This window comes from Aspergillus oryzae, chromosome 6 (assembly GCF_000184455.2).
Source record: "Aspergillus oryzae RIB40 DNA, chromosome 6".
Taxonomy (NCBI): Eukaryota; Fungi; Ascomycota; class Eurotiomycetes; order Eurotiales; family Aspergillaceae; genus Aspergillus; species Aspergillus oryzae.
The window spans coordinates 2,528,652-2,546,195 of record NC_036440.1 but is presented as its reverse complement, the minus strand read 5'-3'; the positions used below and the strand labels follow the sequence as shown (position 1 = coordinate 2,546,195).

The 17,544-nt window shown below is 48.3% G+C and overlaps 7 protein-coding genes across 7 annotated transcripts; 5 read left to right on the top strand and 2 right to left on the bottom strand.

Moving 5' to 3' along the window:
• Positions 1-710: 710 nt before the first annotated feature.
• On the top strand, positions 711-1,991 carry AO090038000421 (Tm-1-like ATP-binding domain-containing protein; the record flags this gene model as incomplete). Its single annotated transcript, XM_001825292.3, has 1 exon — positions 711-1,991. One exon carries the CDS (start codon positions 711-713, stop codon positions 1,989-1,991), a length of 1,281 nt encoding a protein of 426 aa, XP_001825344.1.
• A 1,746-nt stretch (positions 1,992-3,737) lies between these two features.
• On the bottom strand, positions 3,738-6,005 carry AO090038000422 (uncharacterized protein; the record flags this gene model as incomplete). Its single annotated transcript, XM_023238301.1, has 5 exons — positions 3,738-3,911; positions 4,028-4,724; positions 4,853-4,887; positions 5,038-5,074; positions 5,251-6,005. 5 exons carry the CDS (start codon positions 6,003-6,005, stop codon positions 3,738-3,740), a joined length of 1,698 nt encoding a protein of 565 aa, XP_023093125.1.
• A 1,719-nt stretch (positions 6,006-7,724) lies between these two features.
• On the top strand, positions 7,725-8,784 carry AO090038000424 (TIM-barrel enzyme family protein; the record flags this gene model as incomplete). The annotated part of the gene is made up of 3 exons (XM_001825294.3): positions 7,725-7,812; positions 7,887-8,032; positions 8,179-8,784. The coding sequence occupies 3 exons, from the start codon at positions 7,725-7,727 to the stop codon at positions 8,782-8,784; spliced, it is 840 nt and encodes a 279-aa protein (XP_001825346.1).
• A 1,040-nt stretch (positions 8,785-9,824) lies between these two features.
• AO090038000425 (beta-glucosidase) lies at positions 9,825-12,349 on the top strand (the record flags this gene model as incomplete). Its single annotated transcript, XM_001825295.1, has 2 exons — positions 9,825-10,002; positions 10,065-12,349. The coding sequence occupies 2 exons, from the start codon at positions 9,825-9,827 to the stop codon at positions 12,347-12,349; spliced, it is 2,463 nt and encodes an 820-aa protein (XP_001825347.1).
• A 672-nt stretch (positions 12,350-13,021) lies between these two features.
• On the top strand, positions 13,022-13,963 carry AO090038000426 (SDR family NAD(P)-dependent oxidoreductase; the record flags this gene model as incomplete). Its single annotated transcript, XM_001825296.1, has 2 exons — positions 13,022-13,073; positions 13,125-13,963. The coding sequence occupies 2 exons, from the start codon at positions 13,022-13,024 to the stop codon at positions 13,961-13,963; spliced, it is 891 nt and encodes a 296-aa protein (XP_001825348.1).
• Positions 13,964-14,244: 281 nt separating this feature from the next.
• AO090038000427 (uncharacterized protein) lies at positions 14,245-14,892 on the top strand (the record flags this gene model as incomplete). Its single annotated transcript, XM_001825297.3, has 2 exons — positions 14,245-14,492; positions 14,556-14,892. The coding sequence occupies 2 exons, from the start codon at positions 14,245-14,247 to the stop codon at positions 14,890-14,892; spliced, it is 585 nt and encodes a 194-aa protein (XP_001825349.1).
• Positions 14,893-15,727: 835 nt separating this feature from the next.
• On the bottom strand, positions 15,728-17,218 carry AO090038000428 (uncharacterized protein; the record flags this gene model as incomplete). Its single annotated transcript, XM_023238300.1, has 3 exons — positions 15,728-15,873; positions 15,919-16,779; positions 16,879-17,218. The coding sequence occupies 3 exons, from the start codon at positions 17,216-17,218 to the stop codon at positions 15,728-15,730; spliced, it is 1,347 nt and encodes a 448-aa protein (XP_023093126.1).
• Between the last annotated feature and the right edge of the window lie 326 nt (positions 17,219-17,544).

The window sequence follows — 17,544 nt, the reverse complement described above, 5'->3', positions numbered from 1 at the left end:
TCTTCTCGTCGTTCGAACTTTGTGCATATGCTATGGCAAAGGTTCGGGCTGATAGAATTCGTGGACGTGAGATTAACACCTATCTTAAATTCGCCTACAGCTATACACCACCAAAACTAGATTTTTTTAGACCGATATTATACAAGAAAAAGATGGAACAGCTGTATAGTCCTATTATATATGTTCACTCATATATTGGCCTAGATTGTTTCTGTATTGAATTCGATTTTGATATTCTCTTTAGTACAATCAAGCTGAAGTAGAAATCTCCAGGAATGTAACTAATTACAAGAATCCAGGGCTATCCTTGCGCGGCTATTGTACTAAAATTCCAGTAAGTGGAACAATATAATTATAATATACAAGATACTTCATGTTGACCTCTATGGTGTTAAGAGTATATATCACTAATCAAAACCGACTTCCCCTCCATCTGCACGATGATACAACCAATGCGACGTCACCCCACCGAACAGCACATCAATCATCCGTCCACAGGTTAAATATCAAGACACAGACAGAGCTTATCCTAACTTGTAATCTTCTTCCTCTTAAAAAATTAATCATCCAAACACAATCTTCTATCCCAACATCAACTCAATAACAGCACATCTACTACCACTACACTACCGCCTACACTGTATAACCCCCCTCACCCCGCTTCCATCACTTCTACTTCCATCAGCTATACAACCAACTCCGCCAACACAATGAATAACAAAATGCAATCCCCCACAATCCTCCTCCTAGGAACCTTCGACACCAAAACTCCCGAATTAACCTACACCCACCAAACCCTCCTCACCCAAACCCCGCAACCAAACATCCTAGTCCTAGACGTCAGCCACCACCCCCCACCAACAACAACAACCTCAGTAACCGACCTAAATATCACCCACACAATCCCCCAAAAAGACCTCCCCGGCCAACGAGCCGAATACATAAAAGCCGCCTCCGAGCACGCCACCACCATCGTCGCAGATTTATACAAGGAAAACAAAATCCACGGCATTATTTCCATAGGCGGGTCATGCGGGACGAATATCGCGACGGCGGCGATGCGGAATGCCCTTCCTGTTGGGTTCCCGAAGCTGATGGTCTCGACGATGGCGAGCGGAGATGTCAAGCCGTATGTTGAGGAGACAGATGTAACGATGATGTATAGCGTTGTTGATATTGCGGGGAGGAATTGGATTCTGGAGGGGATATTGCGGAATGCTGCGTGTGCCATATTTGGGATGGCGGGGGGATATTATAAATCTTTGCTGAAGTCTCAGAGTCACAGAGAGGGTGGTAATGGGGGTTCCCGGGGAAAGAAGAGGGTTGGAATTACTATGTTTGGGGTGACGACGCCGGGGGTGGATCGCATTCGAGCCCATTTAGAGGATGTCTACGGGTTTGAAGTCTATGTGTTTCATGCGACGGGGGCTGGGGGCAAGGCGATGGAACGGCTGATACGGGAAGGGCAGCTGGATGCTGTTGTGGATTTGACGACAAGTGAGGTTGTTGATGAGGTTATGGGGGGTGTGCTCTCTGCTGGGCCGGAGCGGTTGGTTGCTGCTGCGAGGGCAGGCATTCCGCAGGTGGTCAGTGTTGGGGCTTGCGATATGGTCAATTTTGGACCACGAAATACCATCCCCGAGCGGTATGAGGGACGGTTGATCTATGAGCATAATCCGACGGTGACGCTGGTGAGGCCCAATGCTGAAGAGACGGTGGCGGTGGCCAAATTTATTGCGGAGAAGTTGAGGTCTTGTGCTGTCAAGCCGGAGTTGATTCGTTTGGTGCTTCCTACTGGGGGAATTAGTATGATTGATACCCCTGGACAGCCGTTTTATGATCCCGAGGTCGATGAGGTGTTGTTTCTTACGTTGGAGAAGGAGTTGGATGGGACTGGTATTTCTATTCTTAGGGACCCGAGAGCTATCAATGATCCCGAGTTTGCGGTCAGTGTGGCGGATATGCTGGGAGATTTGGTCAAATCATTGTAACTCATATGTGACAATGTATCATGACATATGTAAGGGATAATGAAATGAGCACTATGTACGTGATGGATACGTTAATGTTACAGATCACTATACCTGACATATGATATCCGATTGACAGTGTTGACACATTGCTATTTTTATTCCAGCAAGGTTTCTAATCACCTAGACCCACCATATCTCCTTATGCGAAAGAAAGTTTGTGTGGAAGGCTGGGCGAAATAATAGAATCTCCTGTATTGGAGTTTCAAGGAACTTTATAAAAATTGAATTATCTACTTTGGTTGCTTATACAATGATATGGTATATAAAGATCATAAATTGTCCTATTGAATCTTGTATCCTCCGCACAGCTGGCAGAAATCCCATAGAAGTTCTGAAGGGAACGATATACAACCAGCCTCACAGAGATCAGCAGGATACTTTCGCACCCCAGGACATTAAAGTGCCGATCTATTGTATAGTATCTTTAAACCATAGAATATTGCCTATTTCGATCCTTGCTTGGAATCTTCTTACCGGAGATATTTAAACTCACCATTTGTATAAAGATGTTTACTACCTCTGCTTAAACTAATCGCTTCATGTTTAGCTGTCCGAGATGACGGATTTCGGGGACGATCCTAATATGGATTCTGCGGATAAAGAGGGAATTCTCAAGGCTGTTACGGAGGTAAAAACAGGTGATTGATAGCATTGACAAGAAGTGTTCGGAGGGGCAGTAAATGAGGGTCGTTGGTTTGTGCTGGGATTAAGGTTGAAAGTGTGTGTTCAATCATATTGTGGGAGAAGGGTTTTACTAGAGAATGAGGTGGATCTGTCAGTCTAGTAGTTGGTATCAAGTTTGGCTATTCCCAATTTGGGAATTTCACTGTAGGGAATCCCCTGTTATAAGCAATTTGAATCGCTTGCTGAATTAGTTGTTTATAACGGGGGTTTACCGTAGTAGTAGAAAAGATGGATACAGTATGCCAGGAATGTAGGGCTGTGTGTCAGGAGAGCCTGTTAGCTCCTCTTTGATTTAGTGAGACTCACTATCTCTCGTTTAGGAAACTTTTATAAACATTTAAAATTTCCCTGTGTAGGGATTAAATGTTCCTATTTAAATCCCATACCACAGTTGCTTCATACTCGATACAACTAGCTGGCAAAAATTCCTAAAAAGAAATGATATACAAACACACCCACAGCTATCAGCTTGGCCCTTTTCGCACTCGGCCACAGTAGGGTAAACCAAGAGCTTACTTGCTTCGTTTACGACGTGGCTCTGTGGCTATCCTCGCACTCTCTACATTGTTTTTATCGGCTCAGTGTGCCATCCTTGAATATTCGCTTACTAGGGCTGTAGTAAAGTTTGTGGGATTTGAAATCATGCTCTGCATTTTCATGTATAGTAAAGTAAAGACACCGTTATGGTATTTTCTGAGAGTAGTGTTCGAATTAAGATTGAGGACTATAGTGTTGTATACTGAATATTTTGATCCAGTCTTTACGGTTTGATATCCTGGTCTCATGAGCTGAACCCTAGATTAATAATAGTAGTAGCAGTCCCTCATGTGCATTCTTCAGACTAGTTATCCAGACTAAGCATGATGAAGACCGCGTGCCAAACGCTTCATATCAACCTTTCAACTGGACTTGCAATTTATGCCAAAAATGGCTGACATAACTTCAGAGTTTCCCTACCATACTACAACCGAAACCCCCCACTGGCCATATCACATCCAAATCACATACTATCAGTACCCGTCACTTATCGGCTCCAAACATCATCATGCGTCGACTGGCCCGGCTGCGGCAACTGATGAGTAGGCCGATCATCACCCACATTTCCATTCGCGTTTGCATGCTCCTCACCCTCCTCCTGATCCTCTGCACCAGAAATCCTGATAAATCGATTTGTATTTGCTCTCCCCATCCAACCTGGGCTGCGATTCAGCTGCGAGCTCGCGATCTACAATATTCAGCCCATCAATCCATAGCCAATCGGCACCAGAAGAGCCAAGAAGCAGAGTGAGACAAATGTAATTGAGACATACCTTGACAACCAAAATCAAAACCGCAGCCCAGAGCACCATCCACGCGGCGCCCTTATCCTCCTGCTCCCACGGCCCCAAACAAGCCCTGGCATACCCAATCTGTTCCACACAGGCATCGTCGTCGTGGGTCCTGTCCTTGAATGGCCATGCTCTATCCTTGACACTTCTGAATCCGCAGCAATGTAAGCTATCCTGGATAGCGCGTATGGCGCGCGAATCCTTGTTGTGGTAGTAGGATTGCCATTGGTTGTTTAGCTGGCAGACTAGAAGGTCCGGGGCGAAGAGATAGGTTAGGGCGAGAGTTGCAAGGCCGGATGGGAGGATTGTGAGAAGGTAGGAGATTACAGAGGTTATGAAGCGGTTTCGGAAGGTCGGGGTGTTGGCGCCTGTTGTGGATTGGTTGGAGAGGAATCTGGCTAGGAATAAGAGAATTGGGGTTAAAATGGGTAGAATTGTTGTGGTTGCTGAAAGGGAAATTGGGAGGGGGAGGTAAAGGGTGGTAGTCCTCGCCCAGGCGATACTGTTTTTGGTTTGTTTGTTAGTGTTTTTGTTTTGTTGGGGTTGGAGATGGGTGACATACGCGCCGAGGATAATGGAGATGGTTGTACACTGTTTGTGGTTTGTTAATGGTTTGTTAATTTCATCTGCTTTTACTTGGTGTTGGGAGTCGTACCAGAAAGAGAAAGGGTAGGAGGAGCTGCATTGTTGCTAGTGAGTAGACTTGAGACGAAATTCTTTGACGAGATCCAGTCTTACAGTTAGTTGAAAGAAAGTCAACAATGAAGATGGGAGAAGTGATGAGTTCGATCATGTGCGGGGTCATACCGTAAGAGACTGTGACATGCAGGGACTGCATAGCCCTACATATGAACAAGTACTCGATGATACTACAATGACAAGGGTCTCTCAGAGCACGAAACAAAGGTATATTGCGATGGTTATGTCAACTTATTCTAGGAACATTCCAACCCCAGGTACAAATGGAACCATATCAAGGAAGAAGAACTAACAAGAGGAAGCACCAAGAAACGAAAAGAAAGAACCAGTCTATCTATAAAAAGGCCAAAACAACGGTCATCTCGATACATTTTTGCTCCTACTCGGGCTAGGGAAGATCGTTCCCTCACCCCAAGTATAGCCTCGTTTGCTCTCATGAAATCATCAAGATGCCAACTTCCCGCAGAGAACACTCCAATGTGGATTAGAAGATCAGCCCAACCCACACTGGATCTTGGTCAAGAAACCTGTCTGCATCAGATACAGTCAGAGCTCTCCTGAATGAGAAGATGGGATCTGCCTCTCGACATCTTCTCAATGCTCTTTGACAGATGGCGAAGATCGCCACGGTGGAGAATCCACAGACAGCCTGATAGTATGCTGCCCCCGCAGCCCCAGCCTTCGACGTGGTGATGATGACTTTCACCGCGTTGTCCCTGCCTTGTACAATATTAAAATAGTACAGCGGGATGCCAACGTCGTCTCCATAGATATCCTTGGAAAAGAGGTGTCCGAGACAGATCTGAGGTGTTTCAAGACGCATTGGTTCCTGGACTGGCTGCAAGGGACGGTGCTGGGTGTCGATTGGCCAAATCCAATCGAAGAAGGTCCTCAGCGTGTCCATTTCACTCCGCAGGAAATGCTTCAACAGTCGGTACATGAAGAAGCGGTACAATTCATGAGAGAATTGTACGTGGAAAGTGATGATGTTCACCACGTGCAAGGAACAGGGGGTTGAGACGGTGTAATAGGCATCACTGTTGAGTGGAACGGATGCCAGGTCATCACAACTGAGCAGTCTGGTAACGTCCGATATACTGCTCAGGGAATCGTCTCTTGAAAGATCGGGATGAAGTTCACCCCGAGGTTCTAGAGCTCCTGATGTCGGGTAGGTTTGCCGGCCAGCCGACTCAGGGATACTCTTTGGTGTCTGTCCATCGACTGGACTCCAAATTGCACCAGTTAGTCTTATCTGCGACATTGTAACGTCGAAAGAGTTTTCCGGATCTAATGTCCTAAGAACAAAAGGTTAGTTGCACTTCCACCAAGGTGCCCGCAAAGAAACACATACTAATGATAATAAGCTAGGGAAGCGCAATACTTGAAGATTTTGACTGTTTCGCTTATATGATGCCAGAGTCTTTGAGTCAATGACCACTGAGTTGATAGTCGAGAAGAAGAGACGAAGATAGAGGAGGGAGAAACGATTGCCTTTTATGGCCATGGCTGGATGGATGCCTACCCTTCCAGAAACACTGGAAAAGACATTTCTGAGAGAATGGCAGACATTCAAGCATGAAAATTGTTATGTGTCGTCCATTTCGCAGCTAATTTTTGAACATTGTGAGAGCCTGCAACGAGTGCTATCGGAGTCATTTTTCCATGTAAAATGTCGATAAAAATCTCTAAAACCCATCCACAGTCAATATACCTAGTCTAGAAGACCATTGACACTTTTATCGCGGTCAAATAGCTGTCCTGGTTGTTGATTTTGATCTCGACAAAAATGAGGTTGAAAATTGCAAATCTGAGACATCATGGCAAGTTCCGCCAAACTTCCAGAGGTTGCTTCCCAGGGTCTGAATATATGGCCAGCCTGTTTATGATTTGGCCTGGAGTGTGTAACTGTGTGTAACCGAGTAGGTGGCGATCTTGTATTTATTCATTTAATCATTATTATTTTTTATGCTCTTATTGATTTTCTCTCTTTATTTATTTATTTTTATTTCTCTTTTTAATTATTATTTTTTTTTGTTCTGTTCGATCCCCTTCATGATGGTAGGACATGATAGACGAGGAGACAGGTTGACAGTGACACATCCCGTCTCAGAACCTGTACAAAGAGTCTGTACTGAATAAAGGCACGAAACCACTGTTAATAATGAAGTAGGGTCAGGAAGCGGAGTAGTAGATGAGCAAATACTTCCTGAGTCTAGAATGCATAGATCAGCACAAGCAACCCCTCGCTCTTTGACATCAACTTTGTGAAGCTTGCCACCTTGTTCTGTAGGCATGGTGTATCTTTATTAATAACTGAATATTGCTTTTTTATATTTTATCTTTTTTTTTTTTTTTGGGAGGGGGGCTTGCCAGATCAGTATAAATTATAATATCAGTTCATGCCTCAGGCACCGACATTAGCCCTAGAAGGCACGGTTGTCTATTCCTTTGGCAGCACTACATCCTGCTATTTAGGGAGTGAGTTTATTAGAGCGAGGGCTAATGCCTTAGTCTTCTCCTGGTACTTCTGTAAAAGTAGATATTATTACCGATGCCACTGCTCATTTCCCGTGTGCTTATTCCAAGGAAACCCTACAGAAAATATATATCCCACATAACAGCCCTCTACAAACCAACTAGAACAAATTCAAATTCCAAAATCAAGCCTTTAGACTGTCCTTTATAGCCTCAATAATACAAGTACTTCATAAACCATATATGTCTCCATTTATAAAAGTTCGTTGATATACAGCACGTACATAGTAATGCAAAAGATTGATAAGATAGGTTAAAAAAATGACGTCGCAACGAAGGTGGGGTTGAAGAACTAGTTGTTTACTCCGTATTTAACGTCACAATCAGACCACGTTCAATCTCCTTCTTTTCCTCTCTAATAAACCAAACCTAACCTTCCTCACATACACCTCTAACCCAGAAAACACCATTATCATTCTCTCAAGAGTCAAGACAACCAAACAAAATGCCCCGCCCAACCACCCGCCAAGAAGTGCTGGATCGTCTCCGCAAAACTGTCGCGGATGGGAAGATCATTGTTGGTGCTGGTGCTGGTAATACTTTCTCTGATATTATATTTTGAGTTAGAGTTATATATATTATAATATGCTAACGGATTGAAATACAGGAATTGGCTTAACTGCCAAGTTTATTGAGAAGGGCGGCGCGGACCTCATCCTTGTGTATAACTCGGGCCGGTTCCGTATGGCTGGTCGAGGGTCGTTGGCGGGGATGATGCCTTATTCTGATGCTAATCAGGTTGTTGTTGAAATGGTAATATCCTATTTATTATATATCTATTCTACGAATGATATCGATATACCGTTGCCTACACACCCACCTTGTCCTCAGCTCAAGCAATGAACTCTACCAATACGGACACCAACTTACAACGAAACTAACACAATGAATATAAAAAGGCCTCCGAAGTCCTCCCCATCGTCGAAAACACCCCCGTCCTAGCCGGAGTCTGCGGCACCGACCCTTTCCGTGACATGCGCACTTTCCTCACCGAACTGCGCCGGCTCGGCTTCATCGGTGTCCAAAATTTCCCCACAGTAGGGCTCATCGACGGCAAGTTCCGCCAGAACCTCGAGGAAACCGGTATGGGCTACGACCGGGAGGTGGAGATGATTCGGATCGCGCACGAGATGGACCTCGTCACGACGCCGTACGCCTTTACCGTGGATGAAGGTGAGCGGATGGCGCGCGCCGGCGCGGACATCATCGTCGTCCACGTGGGGTTGACGACGTCTGGGACGATTGGCGCGCAGACGGCGCTATCCTTGGATGACTGTGTTACCATCATTCAGGAGATTAGGGATGCGGTTGTGAAGATTAATCCGGAGATTATTGTGCTGTGCCATGGTGGGCCGTTGGCGGGACCTAAAGATGCGGAGTATGTGTTGAAGAGGACGAAGGGTGTGCATGGGTTTTATGGCGCGAGTAGTATGGAGAGATTGCCAGTGGAGATGGCCATTCAGGAGAATGCGGAGGCGTTTAAGAAGTTGCAGGTTAATGTTTAGTATGACTCTTTTTTTCGTTCGGGTGTATTGGGGTGATGCAAATTGTATGTATGCCGCTGCAGGCAAGTTTACCGATTGCAATTATGAATATACCCGTCTTCTCGGTTTGTCACCGGGCCATAGGCACCGTCTCGGCTATGTTTAATGCCTTCTAGATGCCATCCTTGGCCAGCAAGCCAATCGTGAATTGGCAAGGCTAAGCATTTATCGGCTCCCCACTTTCAGACTTGATTGTTGGAGGGTTGAGAGACAAGCACGACAAGCATTTTCATACTTTCCCAACATGGCACTCTTTAGCGCTGCCCCGTGGAGTCCCGGATATGACGATGGGCAAATGTGTGGAGGGAAAATGAGAAACTGTGGGGTTGTTTACCCGAAGTTGTCCCGGTAAGGGCTAAATCTACGGAGTACGTCACGACACGAACACCTTCTCTAAAAATTTGTGATGGAAATTAGTTTTGAACAGTTGTTGATAACCAAAAAGTGTTCGTCTATGGCATACAGCGATGTTTGAACAAAGGAATACAGTAGACACGAAGAACCATTCGGCATACCGACCATAAGAAGCGTACGGGGATTGAACCCGAATATCCTGTTGCGGTAACCGATATGGTGGGAACTTTCCGAAGTCAAGCAATTTTCAGGCTCTTCTCTATCGGCCGGCAACAAAGCCGTATTACCCGAGCCACCACTCCGAGAAAATAATCGGAGGTCCGACCATATCGTCATATGGTCATCTACTGAGAAATTAGCCTGTATAGTGGGCTCGCCGCTCGGCTGAAGCCCGTATTGATGAAGCTAATGGAGCCAGTCATGATTCATGACATCGCATTAGTCGCTAGTCATTCTTTGAAAGTCAATCATACTCGGCTTCCAGCAATATAACATCCCACGAGTGGGTCTGCGAGCTCTCTGGGGCCCCTCTGGAGTATCTCCGGGGTGGGATGCTCGAAGAAATGCCTCAAATAACGACAATTAAAGAGAGAAGCCATGCCTTCCCGAGTCTTAATTGAACCTAAGAATCTCGACATCCCGTCGTCATGTTGTCACCACAAGCTCTGTTTGGAGCGTTGGTGCTGCTCTCGGCTCCTTCGGCGGTGGTAGCCGACACCTGCAAGGCACCGATCAACCACCCAGGAGAGCCTTTCAGCTTTGTTCAGCCCCTTAACACCACCATCCTGACCCCCTACGGTCACTCTCCGCCTGCCTATCCTTCACGTAAGCAACTCTGTCCATTACATAGGTTGGGTTTTGTCGACTTCTGATCTGACACTGAACAGCAAACACTACCGGCAATGGTGGCTGGGAAACAGCTTTGGTGAAAGCCAAACAATGGGTGAATAAGCTCACGCTTGAAGAGAAGACCTGGATGGCAACAGGCCAGCCCGGTCCCTGCGTTGGCAACGTTCTCCCTATCCCACGTCTCAACTTCAGCGGCATCTGCCTGCAGAACGGGCCTCAATGCGTGCAGCAGGGAGATTACTCCAGTGTCTTCGTTAGCAGCGTTTCAGCCGCCGCAAGCTGGGACCGCAAGTTGCTGTATGAGAGAGCGTATGCATTAGCCGAGGAGCACAAAGCAAAGGGCTCCCATGTCATCTTGGGCCCCATCGGAGGACCCTTGGGCCGCAGTCCCTACGATGGTCGTACCTGGGAGGGCTTCGCCGCTGACCCTTACCTCACCGGTGTCTGCATGGAGGAGACTATCAATGGTATGCAAGATGCAGGTGTCCAGGCAAATGCGAAGCATTTCATTGCCAACGAGCAAGAGACGCAGCGCAACCCCACATATGCCCCGGATGCCAACGCGACTACCTATATCCAGGACTCGGTTTCCGCCAACATTGATGACCGTACCCTGCATGAGATCTATATGTGGCCGTTTGCAAACGCCGTTCGTGCCCGGGTGGCTAGTGCCATGTGCTCGTACAACCGTTTGAATGGCTCTCACTCGTGTCAGAACTCTTACCTTCTCAACCACCTTCTCAAGGGCGAGCTTGGCTTCCAGGGCTATGTCATGTCTGACTGGGGTGCTACTCACAGTGGTGTGGCTTCTATTGAAAGTGGTATGGACATGACCATGCCCGGAGGATTCACCCTTTATGGTGAGCTTTGGACGGAGGGTTCCTTCTTCGGCAAGAATCTCACTGAAGCCGTGCAAAACGGCACTGTTCCAATGTCTCGTCTGGATGACATGATCGTGCGCATCATGACTCCTTACTTCTGGCTCGGCCAGGAAAAGAACTACCCTAGCGTGGACGCTTCCGTCGGCCCTCTCAATGTTGACTCGGCCCCCGACACCTGGCTTTACGACTGGAAGTTTACCGGTGCCACCAACCGTGACGTTCGGGCAAATCACAGTGCCATGATTCGCGAGCATGGAGGTCAGTCGACGGTACTTCTCAAGAACGAACGCAACGCTTTGCCTCTCCGCAAGCCCCGTAACATCGTAGTAGCCGGAAATGATGCCGGTCCTCTCACGCAAGGTCCGGACCTTCAGGCGGACTTCGAATATGGTGTCCTCGCAGGCTCGTCAGGTTCTGGTTCCTGCAGGTTTTCGTACCTGTCGACCCCTCTCGATGCTATCAATGCTCGGGCCCGCAAGGATGGCTCCCTGGTCCAGTCTTACCTGAACAACACCCTGCTCACCACGTCGGCATTGACCTCCCCACTCTGGATCCCCCAGCAACCCGACGTCTGCCTCGTGTTCCTCAAGTCCTTCTCGGCGGAAGGTGAAGATCGAACTTCGTTGGAACTCGACTGGAATGGAAACGCCGTCGTGGAGGCCGTTGCCACCCACTGTAACAACACCATTGTCATCACGAACTCAGGCGGCGCCAACGTCATGCCCTTCGCGGACCACCCCAACGTCACCGCTATCCTGGCTCAGCATTACGCCGGCGAGGAGACTGGAAATGCCATTGCCGATGTCCTTTACGGTGACGTGAACCCATCAGCCAAACTGCCATATGTGATCGCATACAACGAGTCCGACTACAACGCCCCCTTGACCACCGCCGTGCAGACCAACGGTACCTACGACTGGCAGAGCTGGTTCGACGAAGAACTCGAAGTCGGCTACCGGTACTTCGACGCGCACAACATCTCCGTGCGCTACGAGTTCGGTTTCGGCTTGAGTTACACCACCTTCGACCTGAAAGACCTCAAGGCCAAGGGCTCTGCCGCCGCCAATCTTACCGCTCTCCCAGCTAAGCGGCCCACCGAGCCAGGTGGTAACCCCGCTCTTTGGGAGACGGTTTACACTCTGGAAGCGGAAGTGTCCAACACCGGGGATGTTGATGGATACGCTGTTCCCCAGCTGTACCTCCAATTCCCTACTTCCACGCCGGCTGGTACCCCGCCGAGCCAGCTTCGTGGATTCGACAAAATCTGGCTCGAGGCTGGTGAGAAGAAGACGGTCACGTTTGACTTGATGCGTCGTGATGTCAGTTACTGGGATGTTGTTGCCCAGGACTGGCGTATTCCGGCTGGAGCTTTCACTTTCAAGGCTGGGTTTAGTAGCCGTGATTTCCGCGCGAACAGTGTTGCGACGCTGGTCAAGGCATGATTATGATTATGACATTATGGGTTTGGAATTCGCTTTGTAAGAGACCTTAGAGGATATTTGGAAAGGCGTGTGGAAGTATTAATTAGATGGGGAATCGAGTCGAGCTCTTTTGCGGGTGTAGATAGAAATATTCGCAGGCTTTTAGAGCGACTTGTATCAATACTCTATCCCAATAAGACAATCCTAATATTGATACTGTACATCTGTGTAATGGGCAACTTACCACACATGCTTAGTTAAACATCCTTCTCACCTGAAAATATTTCATCACCGCATTTCGACCGGTGCTTTATTTGTCAATCGAACGGTAACAGTGCCATGACAGTGAAGATGGTGGGATGAAGATGTCAAAGAAGATAAGATAAGGATGTACCACCGGAACCCAAAAGGGTAATTTTCCGTAGGTGGGGATGAAGAATGTCCATGAGATCCACAGAAACCCTTCAATGACCCATTGCGCGGGCAAATCGGTAGGAAGCGGTTAAATAGATTTGTATTTAAACGGCATTGTATTGGGGATGCGATCTTGACTATATAAACCAGTCTTGTCGTTCCTGACGCGTGATTAGTATTGAAGTTTGTATCTATAACCTATAACTTCCGCCTACATCTACAAGTACTTATACAGTACACACCTACCTCTACATCTACCTCTATAAAACACCACGCACAATGTCCAGACCCCTAGAAGGCAAATTCGGCATCGTCACCGGCGGTTCGCGGGGTAAGTCCAATTCTTACAACACCACTAAGCAACACAACTAACAAATCCCAGGAATCGGCGAAGCGATAGCCCGCAACCTCGCCTCAAAAGGCTGCTCCCTACTCCTAAACTACACCTCCGCGAGCTCCCAATCGCGAACCGAAACCCTCTGCTCGGAACTCGCAAACCAACACTCCATAAAATGTGTCTCTGTGCAAGCCGACCTCCTCCACACCGAAGAAGCAGTAACCACGATCCTCAACGCGGCTAAGGAGAACTTCACCTCTGAGACGACCGGAACCCTCCAAGTCGACATCCTAATCAACAACGCTGGCGTAAGCAAGGATCGTTTCCTCAATGACGAGGAAAAGGGCCCCATGGACCGCGAGTACTTCAATTGGCATTATACTATTAACGTGCTTGCGCCGTTGTTGCTGACGCAGGCTGTTGCGCCTTTCTTGCCAACCGATCGCAGTGGGCGTATTGTTAATATATCCAGTGTGTCGAGTAGTATTGGGTTCACGGGGCAGACGGTGTATGGGGGGACGAAGGCGGCGTTGGAGGCGATGACGCGCACTTGGGCTAGGGAGTTGGCGGATCGGGCGACCGTTAATTCGGTGAATCCGGGGCCGGTTATTGGAGATATGTATTTTGCTACTGGGGAGGAGTTCTGGAAGCAGATGCAGGGGTGGCTGGACAATACGCCGTTGAGTAAGGTGGTGGATGGGGAGGAGAAGATGAAGAGCTTGACAGATGAGCAACGGTATTTGATTAAGGAGAAGATGGGGGGCAGACGCCCGGCCTTTACTAGTGAGATTGCGGGGGTGGTGGGGATGTTGTGTACACAGGATGGCTTCTGGTGTACGGGCAGTGTAGTGTGTGCCAATGGCGGCATGAAAATGGGTCTCTGATTTATTTTACATATTATGTGTATAAGCAATTGATATAGAATTAGAGTGTTTTCTTTGTGTTTGAGTGTGTATTAAATCGACTTAGAAAAGTAGGGTAAAGGAATGCACATGAATACATTAGTCAAGTACCGACGTCATCCCTCGGACTTTTTAATCACCCCATTTCTCCAACTCTCCTACTTCGGTCTTTACTTCCACTTCAACCATCCCTATCTACTCAATTCCATCTCAACAACAGAGAACCAATCCCTTCAACTGAGAATAGCAAGAAAACATCAATCATGCCGCCCCTGCGCACATTCTCCCTCCGCCTCCTCCGTCCCTCCCGGACCATCACCGCAACCCCCATCCGCAACCTCCGACCACTATCAACATGTCTTCCAAAACACCCTTCACCAGTCAGGATCACGACAACCAAGCCCCTCTCTCTATCTCCTCCCCAGTTAACGACTCAAGCACGATGGGGATCAACCCAAACCTCCAGCGGTAAAAGCCAAGCCGACCTAATGGTCGAGGAACTCCAAGAACTGTATACCCCCTCCCTAAACCCCCGAATTCCCCTTAATTGGACATCTTACTAATTGGACCAAAGCTACGAGACTGCTAAGGATGAATTCGAAATCGCAACCGACAGCACAAACGGCACGACCATCTACGCGGCCTCAGACCGGGAGTCGGCGCGCGACGCATTGAATCAGCTGAGCGCGGTGTTTGCGCTCTATACGACCGAGATGCCCTCATATGACGAGTCGCATCAGCCGCAGCAGACGCAGCCGGATGATTCCGGGAGTCAGATGGTGTCGACGTATTTTGATCCGGGGGACATTGCACCTGAGGTCCGCCAGGAGGTCAAGAGGAGGGTTGGGCAGCGGGTGAGGGAGCTGGCGAATGCGGTGGAGGCGTTGGAGGAGAGGGCTAAGGATGATTAATTTCTTGGATCAACTTAGAGTGTGAATGCGGGGGTAATGGATAGTAGATTGTTAGGCATTGGTCGACGGTGATATTATGATATTGCATTGTTGCCATTATTCCGTGGTGAGATGCTTTCATCCGCTGACATAGCATACTGATACTATACATGACTTGTAAAATAGACGAATCGTCATCAGACAGCTCGTTAATCATCATATATCCAACCTAGGTATCTCTTTTTCCGTTCTGCGAATAGTCCTGAATGTAGTGTAACTCCGACCACTAGATATATATCCCAACTCCGGTCGCGCCATTCCCCATGTCGACTGTGTGTTGTAAAATAGGTATAATAGGGCCTGAGAACGCCAAACTCTAAACGATGGGGAAAGAGAGGGTAAACTGTTCTGAAACGGGGGATATCATGGTCGAACTGTCGTGTTTGTGAGTCGATTTCATGTGTCGCTTGAGTTGGTCTGGCATGGTCAGCATGGGAGAACGCCAGTAGGTTTCGTAGGTACTTACCAGGTCGAGTAAAGCTCTTGGTGCATCCTGGGTAAATGCATTTGTGTTTCCGTTCACCATGTGCTGTATCTATTAGCATCGCGGCTGGCAAAAAAAAAAAAAAAAATGGACTGCAACATACTCAACCGGTGGCTAGACATGTTTGATGACTGCAAGAACTACGTTAGTATTGTCTTGCCTCAATCGGTGGGTCAGCTAGGCACTCACATCACCGGTCTGAAAGTTACATCCGGGAAAGGTACACTTGAAGGGTTTTTCCCCGGTGTGCGTCCGTGAATGGGTTTCTATTCGGTCAGCACGAGTCATATCACACCATATGATTGCACATACTCAGTTCACTACTGTCTGTAAAAGCCTTCCCGCATTCAGAGCACTTGTAGGGCTTCTCTCCCCGGTGACTTCGTTCATGGCGTTCCAAGGTTGCCTGTCGAGCGAAAAATTTGCCACAGACCGAGCATCTGAAGTTCTTGTCTTCCCTGTATGTCAGTCTCTATCCGTGATGAAGACGGGTGAGGACTTACAATTGCTATGGGTCAGGAAATGGCCTTGCAATTTTGACTTCTGCGAGAATGGCTCATCCGGACGGTGGCAGCCCTCCCAGCAGCAGTAATATCCGGTACCCTTGGCACCATTGATGGTTGACATGTGTTGCGCGATCAGATGCTCTTGAAGAGTACAGGGATCAGAGAACTGTGCACCGCAAAAGGTCTTGGCGCCGCCTGACGTGGTGGTCCACTTGCAAATATGCACTTCGCTCTCGGTCGGAGTAACCGGGCTTGTCAGCACTGACGGTGTCCCGCCCTCCAGAGGCGGAGGGGTATCGCCCGGGCTGGATATCAATTGCGAGCTCACGCTGGACCGGGACTGGCGGGAGTATGGCGAATAATGTCCGTACGGGTGCACATGAGCATGTGCATGCGTGCGACACCGGTGGTGTGTGCGACAAGGGCCCCTCGAGGGGTTGCTGTGGATATGTACCGGGCTTTTCATGAGGTCGTTAAGATTAACATTAGGCGGGATATGGAAACAGGCGAATGAATTAGAACCAGCGTCAGTATTCGGTTTGTCGACATGGTCGCAGTTCGTGTTTTCGTGTACATGAAAGTTTTGACAGGCAGAAAGGTCAGGACACATTCCCAGCATGTGGAATACATCTGCCGGATTAACGCCATTCTGAGCCGGGAACGGTTGGTGCATCATGTTGCCGTGAGCGTCTTTAGAAGAGTCATGGAAATGAAAATGAGGGAAACTGTGCGAGTGGCAATGGGCAACTGGGATCGAATGCTGAGGGAAGAGGGAGTCCATAGAGGGTTGAGGGGCCACCATGTCCGAAGTGATATTACCGGTTGGTTTGGGTAGTTGATCTCCTTGCGATTGTCCCACTGTGCATGCCGAAAGTAAATCATTGGATTCCAGATTAATGGGGCCTGCTAGCCCTAAAAGAGACTCAAGGGTATGGTCTGCAACAGCTGTATCGTTACCATTGTTACCAAAGCAGTGTTCATCAAAGCAAAGGGTCTCGGCGTTCTCGCAATGCGTATCGTCACAGCCATCATTGCAGTGGGTGTCAGTGCATGCGGTTTCTTCGCAGTCCACAAGCCCGTCGCAAACCGAAGGGCAAGTGATGGAGCAGTCGTCCATGTCGCAGCAGGCGTCGTCGACATGGCAGTGATCGAGCGAGGCGTCATGTCCCTCGCCTGAACAATCCCACTGAGATGTTGCGGGGGCGTTAGACTGGTTCTCCGATTCTTTCCCGTCTATATGAAAGGACTCCCAATGACACTCGAGGCAGTAATCGTCCTTTTTAGTGTGAGACGCCATGGTGTACGGGCAAACCCAACCCACGTCACTTGACGTCGGGACAGTCTCCTGGTATCCGGGAGAGAGATTTAGACCGTTTGGTTTGAATCCAGGAACAAAGTTCGCGAAGGGTCGAACGCAAGTGCCACCCGGAGAGAAGGTAAGAGAAGAGTGAGGCGGGGAGATCACTCGGCGGTATGGGGTGTTTGTCCTTGAGCACTCCAGACTTCACAAGCGTTAGCCCACATCGCCACCGCGCGATCGAGCAGACAGGTATACTACATACCAATAAAAAGGATCGCAATCTTGCCAGTTGCAGAATCCACAGGATTTAACCGAGATTGTCA